At 39.0% G+C, this 20175-nt stretch overlaps 3 protein-coding genes across 4 annotated transcripts; all 3 read left to right on the forward strand.

Annotated features, from left to right (window-relative positions):
- Window positions 1-703: 703 nt before the first annotated feature.
- LOC114823750 (uncharacterized) lies at window positions 704-8312 on the forward strand. Of its 2 annotated transcripts, XM_070814630.1 has the most exons (5): window positions 704-915; window positions 1257-1362; window positions 4258-4306; window positions 7172-7530; window positions 7628-8312. In XM_070814630.1, the coding sequence occupies exons 4-5, from the start codon at window positions 7174-7176 to the stop codon at window positions 8162-8164; spliced, it is 894 nt and encodes a 297-aa protein (XP_070670731.1). In that variant the 5' UTR covers window positions 704-915; window positions 1257-1362; window positions 4258-4306; window positions 7172-7173; the 3' UTR covers window positions 8165-8312. The 2 variants fall into 2 exon arrangements, 1 of the variants encoding a protein (XP_070670731.1); XR_003771702.2 differs by lacking the exons at window positions 4258-4306; window positions 7172-7530; window positions 7628-8312 and adding an exon at window positions 1927-1977.
- On the forward strand, window positions 5133-7123 carry LOC139192465 (protein ANTAGONIST OF LIKE HETEROCHROMATIN PROTEIN 1-like). Its single transcript, XM_070814627.1, has 3 exons — window positions 5133-6100; window positions 6195-6420; window positions 6515-7123. The coding sequence occupies exons 1-3, from the start codon at window positions 5591-5593 to the stop codon at window positions 6970-6972; spliced, it is 1194 nt and encodes a 397-aa protein (XP_070670728.1). The 5' UTR covers window positions 5133-5590; the 3' UTR covers window positions 6973-7123.
- Window positions 8313-16665: 8353 nt separating the features above from the next.
- Window positions 16666-17205, forward strand: LOC114822689 (ankyrin repeat-containing protein NPR4-like). The gene has a single exon (XM_029097625.2). The coding sequence runs from the start codon at window positions 16666-16668 to the stop codon at window positions 17203-17205; it is 540 nt and encodes a 179-aa protein (XP_028953458.2).
- Window positions 17206-20175: the final 2970 nt, after the last annotated feature.

Consider the following 20175-nt stretch of genomic DNA (forward strand, 5'->3'; position numbering starts at 1 on the left):
TTTTGGGAAGTGCTTTTAAATGGCTTAAAGCATTTGTAGGGAAAATTGTGTTTCTAATCAATCTCTAGTGAAAATAAAAAATGAAACTTGGAAAAGCAGGAGTTTTTTGCAAAAAAAACACTTCAGTATTTTTGAAATACAAAATCATTTTTTTCTAAAAATGCTTTCAGTATTTAAAAGCACTTCCCAAATAATTTCCTTGTCTTACTGAGTCCATTTGTTTACACCTTGACTGGATAGGCAAATAATCGCTGTAGGCTAATTTTAATCATGGTCCATGCAGAGACAATGATTTTAATGCGACATTTATGGTGAAAAAGTTGTAAATTAAATATATGAGGTGAGACTAGTTAACAATTTTATTCCAAACCAAATTTTTCTTTAGTCCTCTGTTAAAAAAGCGAATGTGCGTCTCCCAAGTAAGATTCAAATTGTTTCAAACGATTGACTTAACTTAGAGCATCTCCAATGCGAGTCTCTATTTAGGAATTTCCATCACCGCCATTTAGGGATTTAAAACAAATATACTTGTTTTAAAAAAATATTAGTTTTAATGGGAGTGTCCTTAGGGGCCGTTTGTTTGACAGGACTAGGGATGACTGGACTGGACTAGACTATAGTCCATTGTTTGGTTTGTAGCAGGATTAGTTTTAATGACCTTAGGTCGGACTCGCTCGGATTATTCACCTCCTTACGCGTTCTTAACGAGGAACCCCAGTTTCGGGAGGACTCGTAAGCCCTGAGAGAAAGCCGCGAGAGAGTCACTCATCCAAGAACCTACGTCGCTCGTCCTCATCGCTGCGTCTTCCCTCATCGTCGTCCTTGCCCTGCTCCCTCATCGTCATCTTCCTCATTCTGATCTCTGCGCCTTCCCTCATCTGCATCTGCTCGCCCTCATCTGCTCCGACTTGTCTGGTAAACTTCGCATCTTCGCTTTATTTCGTCAATTTGTTTTGCAGATCGTGGTATTACTGAGCTTCATTTGATTTTGTTGTTTTGGGTTTGAGAAATTTTCAATGATAGACCTCTGCACTTGAACAAATTAGGGTTTTGATTTTTAGGTCAAATTAAGATTAGAATTTGGGGTTTTCATATTTCAACTTTTCTTTCAAATCCTCAGGTAGTAAAAACCGCCATCACAAAATTTGCTCAGTGATGAAATCTAAGCCCTGAAATTTTGTTTCTTTTCGCGTTTTCTGAATTGGGTTTTTTGATTTTTCGGGTTTTGATGCTTTGCTTGTTTGGATTTTGTGAAGCAATTTCGTGTCTGGGTTTCACAAGAGGAAGAAGAAGAGGAGAAGGGAAGCTGAGCAGAAGCAAGGAGAGGCATTGCGGCGGAAACGTCTCAAGCTGTGCAAAAAGGTTGGATTTTGTGGCTGTTTTTTGGCCGTTTGATTGCCTATTTTGCATAATGTATAGCTTGTTTACCACTCATTGGATTTTGATAGTTGGTTGATTTGGTTTTTAATCTCATTGTTGCGAAAAGTTGGTGTCTTTGCAAGAGGAATTACATTGAATTATGTTACTACTCTTTGGATTCTGTGAGTGATTTTTATATATACCCCGATTTTGTATATATAAATTGGTACAAGTTATTAGGTTCTTCAAATATTGGCTGCCTTTCAATGTTTAGAACTAACCCAACTTAAATAATGAATAATTTCTCTTTAGTTCTTGAGTGCCCTGCCTTTCTTTCATCTGGATCGTAGAACAGAATATTAGGATATGGCCTTCTCAGAATCTAGAATATGTTTCTAGCACAGTGGATGTTTTCAGGATTTTGTTTTACCTCCACCATGTGCCATCAACAAGTTTATTAGTATAAACGTGTAGGATATGTAATCTATGTTCTGTTATCTGCCACTTTAAATCTTACTTCATTTTGTTTGTATTCGGTTTTAATTATTATGCGTTCAATTGTTCCAGGGGAATTCTATATCGACTACAAAGTACAACTTCATTACATTTTTGCCGAAATGACTCTTTGAACATGTAATTCACGGGCCTTCAATGAATTTGATTTTAGTTTTCAATCAATCTGCTTGCTGATGCAGTTCGAAGCTTATCTGATTTTTTGTGATGAAGTGTAGTTATATCATTTTGCTATGCGTTATGCATAAACAAATTGACTAGAGTGTATGTATGCAGTGTGTATGTATGCAGTGTGTGTGTGTAGTGTAGTTATATCATTTTATTTTGTCATGGTCCTGAGAAGTTGTTACACTGCCAGTGTGTATGTATGCAGTGTGTGTGTGTAGTGTATGTAGTGTGTGTGTGTAGTGTATGTAGTGTGTGTATGTATGTATTGTGTTTGTAGTGTGTATGTATGCAGTGTGTGTGTGTAGTGTGTTTGCAGTGTGTGTGTGCAGGGTGTATGCAGTGTGTATGTATGCAGTGTGTGTGTAGTGTGTTTGCAGTGTGTGTGTGCAGGGTGTATGCAGTGTGTGTGTACTTGCAGAGTGTGTGTGTAGTGTATGTTTGCAGTGTGTATGTATGCAGTGTGTGTGTGTAGTGTGTTTGCAGTGTATGTTTGCAGTGTGTATGTATGCAGTGTGTGTGTGTAGTGTGTTTGCAGTGTGTGTGTGCAGGGTGTATGCAGTGTGTGTGTACTTGCAGGGTGTGTGTGTAGTGTATGTTTGCAGTGTGTATGTATGCAGTGTGTGTGTGTGTAGTGTGTTTGCAGTGTATGTTTGCAGTGTGTATGTATGCAGTGTGTGTGTGTAGTGTGTTTGCAGTGTGTGTGTGCAGGGTGTATGCAGTGTGTATGTGTAGTGTATGTAGTGTGTGTAGTGTATGTAGTGTGTGTATATGTGTAGTGTTTGCAGTGTGTATGTATGCAGTGTGTGTGTGTAGTGTGTTTGCAGTGTGTGTGTGCAGGGTGTATGCAGTGTGTGTGTACTTGCAGGGTGTGTGTGTAGTGTATGTTTGCAGTGTGTATGTATGCAGTGTGTGTGTGTAGTGTGTTTGCAGTGTATGTTTGCAGTGTGTATGTATGCAGTGTGTGTGTGTAGTGTGTTTGCAGTGTGTGTGTGCAGGGTGTATGCAGTGTGTGTGTACTTGCAGGGTGTGTGTGTAGTGTATGTTTGCAGTGTGTATGTATGCAGTGTGTGTGTGTGTAGTGTGTTTGCAGTGTATGTTTGCAGTGTGTATGTATGCAGTGTGTGTGTGTAGTGTGTTTGCAGTGTGTGTGTGCAGGGTGTATGCAGTGTGTATGTGTAGTGTATGTAGTGTGTGTAGTGTATGTAGTGTGTGTATATGTGTAGTGTTTGCAGTGTGTATGTATGCAGTGTGTGTGTGTAGTGTGTTTGCAGTGTGTGTGTGCAGGGTGTATGCAGTGTGTGTGTACTTGCAGGGTGTGTGTGTAGTGTATGTTTGCAGTGTGTATGTATGCAGTGTGTGTGTGTAGTGTGTTTGCAGTGTATGTTTGCAGTGTGTATGTATGCAGTGTGTGTGTGTAGTGTGTTTGCAGTGTGTGTGTGCAGGGTGTATGCAGTGTGTATGTATGCAGTGTGTGTGTGTAGTGTATGTAGTGTGTGTATATGTGTAATGTTTGCAGTGTGTGTGTGTAGTGTGTTTGCAGTGTGTGTGTGCATGGTGTATGCAGTGTGTGTGTACTTGCAGGGTGTGTGTGTAGTGTATGTTTGCAGTGTGTATGTATGCAGTGTGTGTGTGTAGTGTGTTTGCAGTGTATGTTTGCAGTGTGTATGTATGCAGTGTGTGTGTGTAGTGTGTATGCAGTGTGTATGTATGCAGTGTGTGTGTGTAGTGTATGTAGTGTGTGTAGTGTATGTAGTGTGTGTATATGTGTAGTGTTTGCAGTGTGTATGTATGCAGTGTGTGTGTGTAGTGTGTTTGCAGTGTGTGTGTGCAGGGTGTATGCAGTGTGTATGTATGCAGTGTGTGTGTAGTGTGTTTGCAGTGTGTGTGTGCAGGGTGTATGCAGTGTGTATGTATGCAGTGTGTGTGTGTAGTGTGTTTGCAGTGTGTATGTATGCAGGGTGTATGCAGTGTGTGTGTACTTGCAGGGTGTGTGTGTAGTGTATGCAGTGTGTGTGTGTAGTGTATGTAGTGTGTGTATGCACTGTATGCAGTGTGTGTATGTATGTATGAAGTGTGTGTATGTATGTATGCAGTGTGTGTATGTATGTATGCAGTGTGTGTGTGTACTTGGTTTATAACCATGATATTACAATGTGAATGTTTTGTATTGTGTGGGGTTGATGCTGAATTGCAATTTTTTGTGGTTGTTGGTTGCAGAGAAGAGGAGCATAAACGGAAGGCTAAGGCTAAGGCTACTGCATTACAGGTGTCCTTTAATTTCCCTTTTCACATGCAATGCCTAGCAATGATAGCAATCCTCATACTAGTGTTCTTAGACACATGTTTATAAATGTATAAGAGTAGAACATTTTGAATATGATGCCTCGGGTTAATGAAAACTTTTTTTTTTCAACGCCACCTGTATATTTGTTGCCTCGGGTTAATGAAAACTTTTTTTTTTTCAACGCCACCTGTATATTTGTTGCCTCGGGTTAATGAAAACTTTTTTTTTTCAACGCCACCTGTATATTTGTTGCCTCGGGTTAATGAAAACTTTTTTTTTTCAACGCCACCTGTATATTTGTTGCCTCGGGTTAATGAAAACTTTTTTTTTTCAATGCCACCTGTATATTTGTTGCCTCGGGTTAATGAAAACTTTTTTTTTTTTCAACGCCACCTGTATATTTGTTGCCTCGGTATATTTGTTGCCTCGGGTTAATGAAAACTTTTTTTTTTTCAACGCCACCTATATATTTGTTGCCTCGGGTTAATGAAAACTTTTTTTTTTCAACGCCACCTGTATATTTGTTGCCTCGGGTTAATGAAAACTTTTTTTTTTTCAATGCCACCTGTATATTTGTTGCCTCGGGTTAATGAAAACTTTTTTTTTTTTCAACGCCACCTGTATATTTGTTGCCTCGGGTTAATGAAAACTTTTTTTTTTTTCAACGCCACCTGTATATTTGTTGCCTCGGGTTAATGAAAACTTTTTTTGTTTTTTCAACGCCACCTGTATATTTGTTGCCTCGGGTTAATGAAAATTTTTTTTTTCAACGCCACCTGTATATTTGTTGCCTCGGGTTAATGAAAACTTTTTTTTTTTTCAACGCCACCTGTATATTTGTTGCCTCGGGTTAATGAAAACTTTTTTTTTTCAACGCCACCTGTATATTTGTTGCCTCGGGTTAATGAAAACTTTTTTTTTTTTTCAACGCCACCTGTATATTTGTTGCCTCGGGTTAATGAAAACTTTTTTTTTTTCAACGCCACCTGTATATTTGTTGCCTCGGGTTAATGAAAACTTTTTTTTTTTTTCAACGCCACCTGTATATTTGTTGCCTCGGGTTAATGAAAACTTTTTTTTTTCAACGCCACCTGTATATTTGTTGCCTCGGGTTAATGAAAACTTTTTTTTTTTTCAACGCCACCTGTATATTTGTTGCCTCGGGTTAATGAAAACTTTTTTTTTTCAACGCCACCTGTATATTTGTTGCCTCGGGTTAATGATCTAGTTAATTTGTTTTTTGTTTTTTGTTTTGTTTGGATAGATATGGATCGAAGGAAGCTTTTATTGATCTTATTGTTAGAGATGTCTTATTTGGAGACAATTTGTATTTGTACGATTCTTGTGGTGATGATGCTACATGGCAAACAGAGACATGTTGAACGACCCACATTGACTAACCGTTCACTTATTAGACGAGAGATTAGTTTGTGTTATCTGAATGGTATAATAGGGAATACTGATACTGAATGTGTCAACGAATTGAGAATGGATAGAAGGACTTTTGGCATATTATGCGACTTACTTCGTCAAGATGGGAGGGTAAAAACTGATGGTTTGGTGTCTGTAGAGGAACAGGTGTGTATGACTTTACAAATATTAGCACATCATACTAAGAATCGTAGTGTTGGCGGTAGATTTTATAGGTCGGGAGAGACTATAAGTAGGTATTTCAATAGCGTATTGCAAGGAATTTTGCGATTACAAGGTATCCTACTAAAAGTCCCCCAGCCTGTGCCTATTGATTCTACAGATCCTAGGTGGCGATGTTTTAAGGTATGATGAGAATTTTTTTTCATTTTCCCTAAGCTTTAACTCTTCATTCCCTTTGTATAAATTAACAAAAACTTTTTTATTTTTTATTTTTAAGAATTGCTTGGGAGCATTGGATGGAACACACATTGATGTGCATGTACCTGAAATTGACAAACCAAGATACCGAACAAGAAAGGGTCGAGTCGCAACTAATGTGTTAGGTGTGTGTTCAGGAGATATGCAGTTCATATATGTGTTTCCGGGGTGGGAGGGTTCCGCATCAGACTCTAGAGTGCTACATGATGCAATTAGTAGGCCTAATGGTTTTAAGGTACCAACGGGTAAGACTATTACTTAGTCTCAACTTTGTAAGTTAGGTTTAGTTCTGTTTGTCAACTACAAAACACTAATAAGGTCTATTTTTTTTTTCATTAGGTTGTTATTACCTTGTAGATGGTGGTTATACAAATGGTGAAGGATTCCTTGCACCCTATAGAGGAATACCTTATCATTTATCTGAATGGGAGGGACGAACACCTTCTAATAAGGAAGAATATTTTAACATGAAGCATTCTAAGGCAAGGAATGTAATTGAACGCTGTTTTGGCCTGCTAAAAGGAAGGTGGTCGATACTAAGGAGTCCATCTTTCTATCCGATAAGGACACAAGGTCGAATAATTACCGCTTGTTGCCTACTACACAATCTTATTAGGCAAGAGATGTCTGTAGATCCAATGGAGAATTTGCCAATAATAGAAGATGGACAAAATACAGAAGAAGGTGAATATGTTGGTAGTGTTCAAACATCGGACCAGTGGACTGCAATGAGGAATGATATGGCTCAGGAAATGTATAATGAGTGGAGAGCAATTAGGAACCAGCAACCGAACTAGCTATATGTGTTAATGATAACATTTTATTTTAGTATTCCTTTTTTATCATGCATTTGTTAGATATTAGCACAATGATTGGATGGTATGCAAATTAATTGGATGTTATGCAAGTTGATTGGATATTATGCAAGTTGATTGGATATTATGCAAATTGATTATTTGTATGGTATTTTCCTTCATTAAAATATTTTTTGTTTAGGTATGGATAACGAAAATTTTTTGAATGCTACTCAAGAGCCAAAAGGAAGAAGGCGTAAATGGGAAGCATTTGAGGAAGAAGTATTACTAGGAGTTCTTGAGGATTTTGTTGCTCGGAAGCAACGGTGTGACACCGGTGCTTTCAAACAAGGTACTTTGGTTGAAATAGCAAAAGCTGTCAATGTTTTATGTCCTCATTCAAATATAAAGGCAAATCCACATATTGAATCCAAGTTGAAGAAATGGAAAAAAACATATAGTATGGTCGTTGACATGATAAACACAAGTGGATTTGCATGGAATGATGTCAAAAAGTGCGTTGAAGTTGACAGTGATGACGCATGGCAAACTTATGTGCAGGTTCATATCCTATTTTATTTATGCATTAGTTATATTCTTGCTGCTATATTTGTTACGCATGCTAAATTTTAGTTTTGCTATGTTGATATAATCTTAGAGAAATAAAGAAGCCGATGGATGGAGAAGCAAACCTTTTCCACTGTTTGATAGATTTGCATATATATTTGGAAAAGATCGGGCTACGGGTAATGTAGCCGAAACCCCTGCTCAAATGATGGAGGAACAAAGTCATGATCATGTTGGTGAAAGTGATATTGGAGGTGAAAATTTTGTTTCTTCAATGAACCAACAAAGCCAACAAAGCACCCCATCTGAAAATAGCCAAAGAAAGAGGAAAAGAGCTGTGGGAAGTTCAAATGATGGAACCGAGGCAATTATCAGTGGACTGAAAGATTTTTATGTTGAAAGTGGGAAGAGGATGCAAATGGTAACTGAAGCTTTAGTTCAAGGTACTGCAGATCATACTGACATAGCTAATGAACTTGAAGCAATGGGTCTCTCTCCTATGGATCAAATTGATGCATTGTCTCTTATTTTGGATAAACCAAAAAATGTGGGAGTGTTCAGGGCAATCAAACCGGAACTCAAGAAAGTGTTCGTCCAAAGGCTTTTAAGCGACAACACAAGCGGATGAGGATTTTAGCTAATGTTAACATGGATGTATTTTAATAACGTTAACATGGATGTATTTTATTAATCATACAATCTTATGTTATGACTTATAACTTAGCTTTGCACTAGTATTTTGGCTTATGTTAACTAGCCATTTTGTAAATTATGGACATCTATTTTGGCTAATGTTAACTAATGTTAACTAGGATTTTCTAAATTATGGAGATCTTATGTACTTGTATTTGTTGAAGTTGCATGTATTGGGCACTATTATTTTTCTTCTGTTGGGTGATAGAGTTTAAATCAAGCTACATTTGCAAATTAAACCCAATTCTATTAGCAGGTAATAGAAACAAAACAATTGTCAATTTTTTTTAAGATTCATAATATACATGGCAAAAATATGCTCCAATTAACCCATATCATGAGATTTGTAGCATTACTCTATTACACAATGGCAAAAATTTGTAGTCCTAGTCTAAGCAAACACAAATCTGGTGAACAGTACTGTTTTTCTTATCCTGCTTCTTAGTCCGAGACTGCACCAAACGCTTCACTAAGTTAGTCCAGCTTAGTCCAGTCTAAGCCAGTCCAGCTTAGTCCCGGCAGCTAGTCCAGTCCGAGACAGTCCGGCGCAACAAACGCACCCTTAGAGTATAGTCCTTAAATTTAGAGACTAAAAGGCTTAAAAATAAAATATATAAAAAAAAACATTGTTGTTTTCTCAACTGTTGATTTTCCTTCAATAAACCAAAAAAATAAAAATAAAATTAGTGGGACTCATGCATGCAAATGCAGCTGGACAACAGCAAGGAATCTGCATGTGGATGGACCAAGTTTTCCACTCAAAATGCTCACTGGGCTCCATAACTTATATGTGGGGTGTAACAACCCATCCCGATAATTTTTACGGATTTTAGAACGGAAGGGCATTTTGGCTTTTTCTCCTTGTGGGCTCGATATTTTTTAAATGAGTTACTTTTTGGGTTTTAACGTGTGTGCCCGTGGGGCCCACTTGCTTATGGTGTTGTCCCCCCTCCAGCCCACTCTCATCTCTTCTCTCTTCTCTCTTCTCTCCTTGTTAAGGTCATCTCTCCCACCTCTCTTCCTAAACTCACTTTCACTTATCTCCTTTCTCTCTCGGCAAGCACCGAGATAGTGCTTAGGGAAAGCCCCATTTGAAAACCACCAGTCTCGGTGAGGCCCTTCATTCACCATCACTTGGACCTCGTCACCATGAACCTTGGATAAGGACCTGGGAACTCTACTGTGGTAGAGGCCACGGTTCACGATCTCCAGCGAGTTTCCAACACCTCCGACGTAGGTGAGCCTCAAAAACACTCTAAACTTTTCCCTTTGGTCCTTATAATTAGTTTTTAATCGAATTTGTGTGTCTTGGACGTCGAAACTACCTCAGGGAGACTTCCCCAATTTTCCAGTTAGAATGCTGTGAATTCCAGGTCCTACTCCGGCCACGACTGAGAAAACAAATGGTATGATCTCATTCCTTATCTCTCTACCTTCATATTGGCTCTTAAACCTTGAAAAATGGTTCAAAATCGGGGTTGATCGGAGCTTGGGAAACTCCGGCTTTCTTCTTTGTCGAAACCTGCCTGAAACCAAGTAGACCCGACCCGGTAGCCTTAAACCTAGATCCACAACCTTAGTTCAGCCCAAAGATTTGGGCCATGGAACCCAACCCAATTGTCAAGCCCAAACCTGAAACCCTTTGGCCCAGCTATAGGCCCAACTCAAAGAAACCAAACCTGGGCTCAGACCAGTTACCTAACCTAGCCCAGAAACCCTTAGCCTAGCCCAGATGACAACCCAAGCCCAACCCGTTGACCGGATCCGACCCATTGACCCGAATCCGACTTGTTGATTGACCTGACCAGGACCCGGATGGAATATTTTGTGTTGACTTTTTGTTGACTTTTAAGAAATTTGCCCAGGACCCCTCTTAGGGCAATTTGACATCATGAATCTGTTTACCACGTTCGTTTTTTCCAAATTCAATCGTTTTAGTATAGTTTTATTAATTGGACCTTTTATGTGCTTAGGTGCAATTGTTTATGGCGTTTCCATCTTCGCTAGTTTGCATGGCTCTTCGACGACGAAGTACTGTGAGTGGACCCCTTCTAAAATGCATGATTTTACTAGTAGGAATGCATACATGAAAAACATGATTTAATGGTTACATTTTATGAAACGTTTATGAGTAAATTGGTTTTACGCTTTATGAAATATCATGCTTTATCAATTTTACGTTCTTCGTAGTACATATGATATGATTGATGACTATATATTACAAATATGTTATATGATATGATGTTTGAGCTATTGAGATCCGATGAGATATATATACTTATGTTTTGGAAATATTATGTTCAATGATTTTTGTGCTTATCTAGTGATCACGATCTGCCTACGGGCGAATGATATCATTAACTGGCTTTGGTCGGGAGATGTAGTGCCTACCGGTGAATGATATCATTATATTAACTTCGGTCGGGTGCTGTAGGGGTCTACGAGCGAATGATACTTATATATTGGCTTTGGCCATGAGATGTAATGCTTATGGGTGGAAGATCCTGCCTACGGGCCAATGATACTGCCTATGGGCCAATGATACTGCATTCAGGCGATACTGATACCACTATTTAGCACACTATATATAATATATGTTTTTGAAAGGTTTTATGGCATGCTAGGGTTTTTGGAAAAACTATTACATAGTATACTATTGAGTTTTCATAAACTTTGGGGGTTAGTACATTGTTGAATAACTGTTTTAGTACTACTTATATATCAACTTGGTCCACTCATGTTTTGTTTTGCGCCCCCTCAGGATATAGAATTGAGGCGGCACAATCCTGGCGTCAAGGCACTCCCGCATGGGCATCTTTGAGTCTTCTCGGTGTAAAACCCATCCCTTTTTTTCATTCAATTTTATATTATTTCTTTTGTAGTGTCCTGGTTTAGTTGTATACTTTGAATACGTTCCTCAATTGCATATTCATTATAGTTAAATTTATAAGTTTTATTTATGTTCGTTATTTCTCATGCACATTAGTATGGCTTCGTTACATTCAGATATCGGCCAGCACTTGTCTACTCTGGTGTTTGGAAGATATCAGGGTCGGGCGTGTCATGGAGACTTGTCTTCTATATCCAATGAGTCATTATATTTTTAAAGACTCAATTTTCGGTGTATTGAAGATCTTTATTCTTCGTTTATAAGGTCATCTCCAACTGATCCGGCCATAGGGCTGAAAATAGCCCAAAATGCCACGAAAATTGTCTCCAAACGAGGACTAGGCCAAATGGCTTGTGGACCCCACCGGGCCAAAAAAAAGGAATCAGGAAAACAGGTTGTCCCAAAGGAGCTAGCCAGCTAGCCCCAAGCCATACATAGAAGCTGAGGCAAACCGAGGAGGCAAGAACTCATGTCCATTCTCTGCTGGTCCCCCTCTTTGTTAATCCATCAATCAGATCAAACTCAAATAAAAAATTTCTTTTCCATTACAATTGTGGTAAAAATCTCCAAATTCGCAGGAAAATTACCACACAAATACTGAGCCAAAATTGGTTAGATTCACCTTCCCCTTCCCAGTAGAAGTTCATCTTCAAGCAGCATAAGGGATGCCAATCGACTCAATCTTGTTCTCTTGCACAAAAAAAATGGAACAATTGCAAACGCTTTCCCTCTCTATCCACACCGCATGCCCACGTTTTCCCTCTCTATCCACACCGCACGCCCGATCCAACAACCTTAATCTCATCAAGATCCAAGGAATTTATTCAGATATAGGGTTGGAGAGAGAGACATGTGAGATAGCTTGAAGAACAACCCATCAAAGACGGCGTTGAGGGGAGTAGTGCAATGGGCATAGCCACAGTGTCAGAGTGTAGATTGCTCCAATGCAGTTGCTATGTCGGCTAGACGAAGAAGGAGGAGGAAATGAAAATAAAAAAGATGAAGAAGGAGCAAAGAAAATTAAAAAAATAAAGACAACAAATTGGGGGAGAGAATGGGGGATGTCGGGAGACTTCTATATAGATAATTAATGAATGAAGATGGAGAGAAAAGAAAAATGGGAGACTTCTAGAGAGACTATTAATAAATAAAATAATAATTATTTTACATTTAATATCATACCCATAGTAGCTTTATATAAAAGTTTACCAATAAAATGATTGAGATTCCTTATAAAAAATTATTGACATTACATCTCGAAAAATTATTGAGGTAGTTTAATTTACGTAGCCATATTTACTGCAATTAAAATAATAAATTATGTTTGGCCATATGGTCCTTTGGCCCTCTTGGTTGGAGATGGTTTTTTGTTACAGAGCTATATTTGGCCTATGACCCTCTAGCCCCTCGGTTGAAGATGGTAAGAAATATGTCCTAGCATTGTTCATTAAAATATTAATTTCTTAGAGGGCTATAAGGCTAAAACAAGTCATCTGACCCCCCTCCTTCGGTTGGAGATGGCCTAAGGTCTATATTGAAAACAGTTTTGAAGACTACCTTTGGGGATGCTCTTGGAAGCTGAGAACATGTATCCCATGTATGACTGGTTCCATTAACGTTTTGAAATCCTGACTGGTTCCATTTGACTGTGTTTGGATTAAAACTTGATTTTTGGCCCAAGGATGGAGTCGGCCTAAAAGGAGGCCTGGAGGAATAGAAGATCAAGGCCCGGCCGAAACTTGGGAGAGCAGGAAAGGGCCTTTTCTGACTTGATACAATTCATAAGGGCCACTTGCCTACCTACCCAAGGACCAAGTGGTGTAGACTGATCAGACTGCACAGCCCATAAAGTACTTTATGGTAGCATTACATGTAATAAAGCTGATGAGTCATCACCCTTAGACCGCATTCGGGCAAAGCTGTCGCTACAGGAGCCAAACCAAGTCGTTTATAAAAAGGGGAAGAGAAGATAGGAATAAAGACACTCAATCAAACAAACAAAAGCACAAACTCTGCTCAAAAAGCCAGATTTGCCTTTCAAAACGAAGCTGTAGTCAGCCCAAGCCTTCATCCCCAGCGGGATAATCTTTTCTCCCAACCTCTATAATAGCTCTGCTACCTTGTTCGAACTTGTTGTAGTATCGATTCACCTTTTGTATTCTCCTTTCCTCTCTCCCCCTCTAAGCTTTCAGACCTTTGACAGAACTACAAAGATAGGGACCTGCAAGACGATCAGCCTTAATTGATAAGGTTTAATCTTGCCCGACCTGCTTTGCTCTGTCTTTGTCTTCTCTTTCTTTAAAGTCTAGCAATATGTTGTATATTTCCAGTTATATGCAAGTTGTTTCTAGCAAAATCACGATGACAAAGCTTTCTCAGTACTTGGATCCGATTTGAATATATCTTCAGTGTTTAAATCAGATCCAAGTCCTAAGCCCTCAGGCATGTAAATCTGATTAGTTTAAAAGTCTTTGGCCTCAAGGCATAAAAAAGAACTTTATGTGGACTTAACCCATCCACGACAATCCTTGATAAACGAGAAATCCGAAGTTACTTGGGGCGCAAGTAATCGACCTACCTCTTGGTTTTATTTCTATTATATCATGATTATCATAGAACGCTTAAGTATAGAATGGATTCTGATAGGAAGCCTCAAGGCCTACACCTAAGGCCCCACAAAGGCACTTATTTGGATTCATTCTATTCTGCGGTCTAGATGGTTTGAGTGTAAGAACGGACTCTAATGGGAAGCCTCAAGGCCTACACCTAAGGCCCCACAAAGGCACCTATTTGGGTTCGCTCTACCTCTCAGACTCGGATAATCAGAAATATAATAGTTATAAGACTCCGACAACCATAAAGACCAAATATAATATGCTCAAGTACTAGTTTAGTTTGACAGGAAGCCTCAAGGCCTACACCTAAGGCCCCACAAAGGCACCTGTTATATCTAACACGGTTTCTCGGGTATATGCATATTCACAACTAAAACTTGACATCCATTCAACATCTGCCATGCTGAAGATGGCAGTGGCACGCCTGAGCACTAAAATGTTAACCTTGATTGTGAGCCTCAAGGCCTACACCTAAGGCCCCACAAAGGCACCTCTCAAAGTTAACGATGTCCTTCTCTTTCAGCCTTGCCCGAAGAGCCTTGCCCGAAGAGTCTTGCCCGACGAACCTGCCCGAAGAGACTTGCCCGACAAAGCCCGACAGGAAAGCAGAAGCCCGACAGCAGCCCTCAACCGGCGCCGAACCTCCAGGGGAGCTGTGTGCTCGTTCGGCCAGGAAACACCCCCGACGGGAATTCCTGCCACGAACAGACTGTGCATTCCTCAAGTCTTTAACAAGTTGTAGTTTACTCATGGATGACAGTTTAGGCTCAGAAAAAGTAGTATCGTTAAAGGCAAAGACAACCTGGTTTCTTTTCGATGGCCATTGTACATGTTTTGCGGGCCATTACCTGCAAATTTTCTTCGGAGCAACTGGGGCATTCGTACATATATTTTTTTTTAATTTAATATATGGTAAATTATTGACAATTTCAAGTGGAAAAGGATCCTCACTGGACCTTTTTCCTAGAGATCATAGAAATTCTGTGATCGTGATTATTTATCGTACATCGTGCCATCAGAAATTATTTTAACAATAAAAAATTACAATTAAATATAAATAGTACCTAAGAAAACTGACCGTACGATATACGATAAACTGTCATGATCACAAGATCCTTAGGATCTCCAGGAAAATGATCCAGCGATGATCCTTTTCCTATATTTCAAGTTACAACTTACAAGTCAGTAAATTAGAATCACTTGCAACACACGTGAGTCCTTTATCTCCTTCTATCCTTTAACTCTACCTTACTACGTAGCATTTTTGCTTACCACCCTAAACTTTAGTGTATATTTATCATATACTTATTTATTTGTCACGTGTCCTTTCACTTAATCTTAATTATTATTATTTTTTTAAATTGAAAAAGTAACATTTAGTGTGAAAGTTAAAGTTAGATGAAATGACACATGTCAAATGATTAGGTGTATGGTGAACATTGTGAGCAAAGATGCCCCCGACGCAAACCTTATTTATGATCTTCACCAATACTTTAGGACTCTTTAAGGGGCTTCAAGGGAATATTTGGATTCATAAAAGAATAATGTCTTCAATGGAAGATCCTTGTGGTAGAATCCTTAAATATAGAAACTAAAATATTAAAAAATCATTGTTAATTTCGTTGAAATATTGTTGCCATTGATAAAAACAAGAAGAAAAAACAATAAGCTATATATACCGTTGGTTTCCCAACAGTTAAAAAAATGTCCCATGACTAACGTTCCATCATCAGTTGCTAGTGAGTAAGCTTTCGCCGCATGTGAAGGAAGGGTAGAGAAGCTGTTATGTTGCATTCACGTGTGTGAGGATTCTTATATAACTTCCGGCGGTCCCTTTACTATAGGAGGTGGAGTTCCTTCCCATTAGAAACCACCAAGTCCTTAAGTTTAAGAAACACACAGTGGCAGAGACAATTTTTAAAGAACCATTAGAAATGTTCTAATATCTCCCCCACTCTCTTTCCTTCCTTCGTAGTCCCAACCAGGCCGTCCTTTCGATTTTAGTGATGCCGCTGACATTTTGGGGAGCGATCATCATATGAGTTAGAATGAAGGCACCTATAATCTACTTCTGTCAGCTACTTCCTTGTGGAACTAATCAAGTTCTGCAATTTACCATTTGTAATGTTTGAATTGTTACTTAAGTGTTGATTAACATGTTTATTTACCTTTTGTAATACATCATATTGTTTGCAAATTTGGTCTAAAAATTTGATTTACTTAGCATTACTCTTTTAGAATATAAACTCCCTAGCAGGTCATCTGGTCATTCTTTCCCAACCACACGATTGAATCCTACGGTCACAAAAAAATCTATGTGAAGGCCCAGTTGCACCGAAGAAAAATTTCATTACCTGTTGATTCCATTCCCTCACCAATCCAACACAAACTAACAAAGAATGGCAAAAGATAAAGAAAGAAAATAAAGAATTTTACTTTGTTGAGAACTGAGAAGAAAGCAACCCATCCCAACATACTCAAAACATCTTGCTATATTTTGTTGGATCTGCAAGGAGAAGATAAGTTCTCTAATAATTTTTTTTAGCAATTTAGTACAGAAATTAAGGAAAAGGGCAATGACATTGGCATCCTCTCAATCACAAACCAGTTCTAATCTTGGAGGAGGTGCTGGTGAGGCTTCATCGTCTGCGGCGACGACGAGCACTTCAGAGAATCAGAGTGGCTTCTCATGAGTTTGGTAAGAAAGAATACATGTTTTAAGTAACCTGTTTTAAGTAACCTATGCCGGAAAATGTTCTCTTTCCGGACTATTAAGACACTTAAGGTTGTCCGACCATGAATTTGAAATACGGATCATATTATTTTTTCAGTGATTTAGTTCGCAGTGTGACAAAATAAGAAATGAACCCGACAAAATAAATTTGAAAAATGTGTATTGATTTGTTTATTGCCTTGCAAAATTGTGTCGAAATGGGAATGAGACACCACTACTACCAACCTTTGCTGCTAGCTGCAATCACAGGCGACTGGGAAAGTGCTAGAACCTTCTTGGAACGTGATCCCGAGGCAGTGACTGCAGTTATCACAAGCCAAGCGCTAACTGCGCTTCACGTTGCTGCGAAAGAAGGCCAGTGGCAATTCATAATGAAGCTTGTGGAGCTTATGCCTGCAGAAGCACTAGCAGCAAGAAATATCCTTGGTCAAACTGCCTTGCACAATCTTGCAATCTCCGGTGACAGCTGCATTGAGGCTGCTAAGTCTTTGGTGACGAGAAACCCGGCATTGCCACAAATAACTGATACCGAGGGATTTACTGCACTCCTTTGGGGTTGTATGATGGCTCCTGAAACATCTAAGGAGATGAGGTGGTACCTTGTTTTAGTAACCCGAGACGACTTCCCGAGCTCTCCCTTTACCGGTCCTCTGGCTGGCACGATCATTTGCAGCTTATCCACTATGGGATTCTTTGGTAAGAAATTAGACTGGTCAGAAACATATAATAGAAAATAGAACTAGGGTGACACTAAAGAGTCTAGTGCCCCTCCATTGTCTGATTAGCGTCACTCTAGTTGTATTTTCGATATAAAGTTTGTAACTAGTTCTATTTGTGCATATTTTCCTAAAGTTAAGTGATCTCATTGTTCTATTAATCTTGTTTGCCAGATATTTGCTTATACCTAATTCAACGATACCCGAGCTTAGCCACTGAACGGACTACAGAAGGAACCAGTTATATACTCGGCGGGTTGGCATCAAACCCTTCATTCTTCCTGAGTGGAAGTAAACTTGGATTCTGGGAAAGATGCATCTACCAAAGTTGGTGTTTTTATCTCCTTCTACTTCTAGTTACCCTACATTATGCATATGTTGTGCTAGGATAGCACCAAACCTTATGGAACCAACTCAAGCTAACCCACAGGAAATATATCAAATGAAATGCAAGAACAAAATATTAAAGACACCAAGATTTTAACGAGATTCCTCAACAATCAGTGTAACTGGAGTACGTCCTCGGAGCAGTAGGAGCTCACCCAATAATCCACTATCAACCAAATGGGAGTTTACAAAGTGTTGGCAAGCTCACAACCCAAAACCCCAATACAACCAATAACTCTCACACATTAAAGAAACAAATAGAGAAAGAAATATAGTGATTAATTTCTTCTCTATACAAAGCTTAAAGATATTACAACAATAAAACTTTGATGGAGTGAGAACTAACCAAGAAAGAAAATCACATTTCTTTCTTATATGGGACCTGCGTACCTCTCTTCTTCTTTCTGCTGCTCCCTTCTATTTTCTTCTTCTATGCGACAACCTTTCTCCCTCACCAAAAGGCAGCTGTTGCTGCTAGTTAAAAACCCCAGGAGTCCCGTGACTTCTCACATGGACCAAAGAAAAAACTTTAGACAAATTGCACTTTTCTTTTCCCCAAAACAAGGAAGAAACATAATCATGTTGTCTTTTTTTTTCTTTTGATTTGTTTAATAGCCACTTGGCCACTTGGCCACGTATTCAACAATCTCCACCTTAGCCAAGTTCCGAAAAACGCCATGATAAGCCAACCAACACAATTAACACACAACATCACTCCTAAACACAAGCAAGAGAACAACTCATGCAGAGCCAAATGCTCCAAAACTCCTACTGCTCAATGCCTTCTTTATGTAGGCAAAATGTGAGCCAAGTTCAAACAATGAACAAACTTGGCGACACCAACAACCTTAGTCAACATATCAGCGGGGTTGTCTTTAGTTGGAATCTTCTGGAGAATGATTTCCCCTTCACCAACAATTTCACGAACAAAGTGATAACGCACATCTATGTGCTTGGTCCTCGCATGATGAACCTGATACTTAGCCAAATAAATGGCACTCTGACTATCACAATGTACCTCCACCTGCTTCTGATCAACCCCCAAATCTCTAATCAGCCCATGTATCCAAATGGCCTCATTTATAGCTTCAGCAACTGCCATATATTCAGCCTCTGTAGTAGACAAGGCAACAGACGACTGCAAAATGGACCTCCAACAAACTGGCCCTTTAGCCATAGTAAACACATAGCCTGTAGTAGACTTCCTTCCATCCAGATCACCTGCATAATCTAAATCAACATAACCAACTGCAAAATGACCAATACCAGAGTTATCTCTCTCAAAGCATAAACCAACATCTCGAGTACCATGAAGATACCTCAATATCCACTTAGTTGCTTGCCAATGCTCTTTACCTGGATTATGCATATATCGACTCACCATGCTAACTACATGAGCAATATCCGGTCTAGAGCATACCATTGCATACATCAAACTACCAACCAAATTTGCATATGGTATATTTTTCATTTGCAGCTTCTCTTTATCAGTTTTAGGACATTGTAGAGAGCTCAATTTAAAATGAGGAGCCAAAGGGATACTAACCGGTTTGGTTGAATCATGAACTCCAAACCTCCGAATCAACTTCTCAAGGTATTGTCTTTGATTCAAACTGACCAAACCCTTCTCTCTATCTCTAGTGATCTCCATGCCAATGATCTTCTTTGCTTCACCAAGATCCTTCATCTCAAACTCATTCTTCATTTGTTTCTTCAATTTCTCAATCTCTTCAACATTCTTTGAGGCAATCAACATATCATCAACATATATCAATAAATAAATGAAAGACCCATCTTGCAACTTCTTGAAGTACACACAATGATCGTATTGACTTCTAGAATAATTTTGGCCTCTCATAAATTTATCAAACCTTAAATACCATTGCCTTGGAGATTGCTTCAAGCCATAAAGTGATTTCTTCAATTTGCAAAACAAATTTTCCTTCCCTTTCACTATATACCCATCCGGTTGACACATATAGATCTCTTCATTCAAATCACCATGTAGGAAAGCCGTCTTCACATCGAGTTGCACAAGCTCAAGATCATATTGTGCAACAAGAGCTAACATAATACGAATTGAGGAGTGCTTCACAACCGGAGAAAATATTTCATTGTAGTCAATGCCCTCCTTTTGTGCATACCCTTTAACAACTAATCTTGCTTTAAATCTCAAATTGCTTTTCTCATCAGCATCTTCCTTCTTGGCATACACCCATTTGCAACCGATAGCTTTCTTGCCCTTAGGCATTTTAGCTAACTCCCAAGTCTTGTTCTTCAAGAGAGAATTCATCTCATCACCTATGGCATTGCACCACCTCTTCTTCTCCTCACTCTCAATGGCTTCCTCGAAATTGGATGGAATATCATCAATGATAATAGGAAAAGCAAAAGCAACATAGTCACTATACCGAGCTGGCTTGGTAATTTGTCTTTTTCCTCTGTTCTTGGCAATAGACTCTTGAGGTGAAACTTCCTCTTCAACTTGAATAGAATCTTCAAGTTCAACTTCTTCAACATCCTCATGGTCTCCAACTTCTTCATTTGTAGTGGCATCGACATCAGCGGAAATAGGATTTGAAGTACCAGAGGCAACTTTCTCAA

The sequence above is a fragment of the Malus domestica genome, chromosome 02, assembly GCF_042453785.1.
Source record: "Malus domestica chromosome 02, GDT2T_hap1".
Lineage (NCBI taxonomy): Eukaryota > Viridiplantae > Streptophyta > Magnoliopsida > Rosales > Rosaceae > Malus > Malus domestica.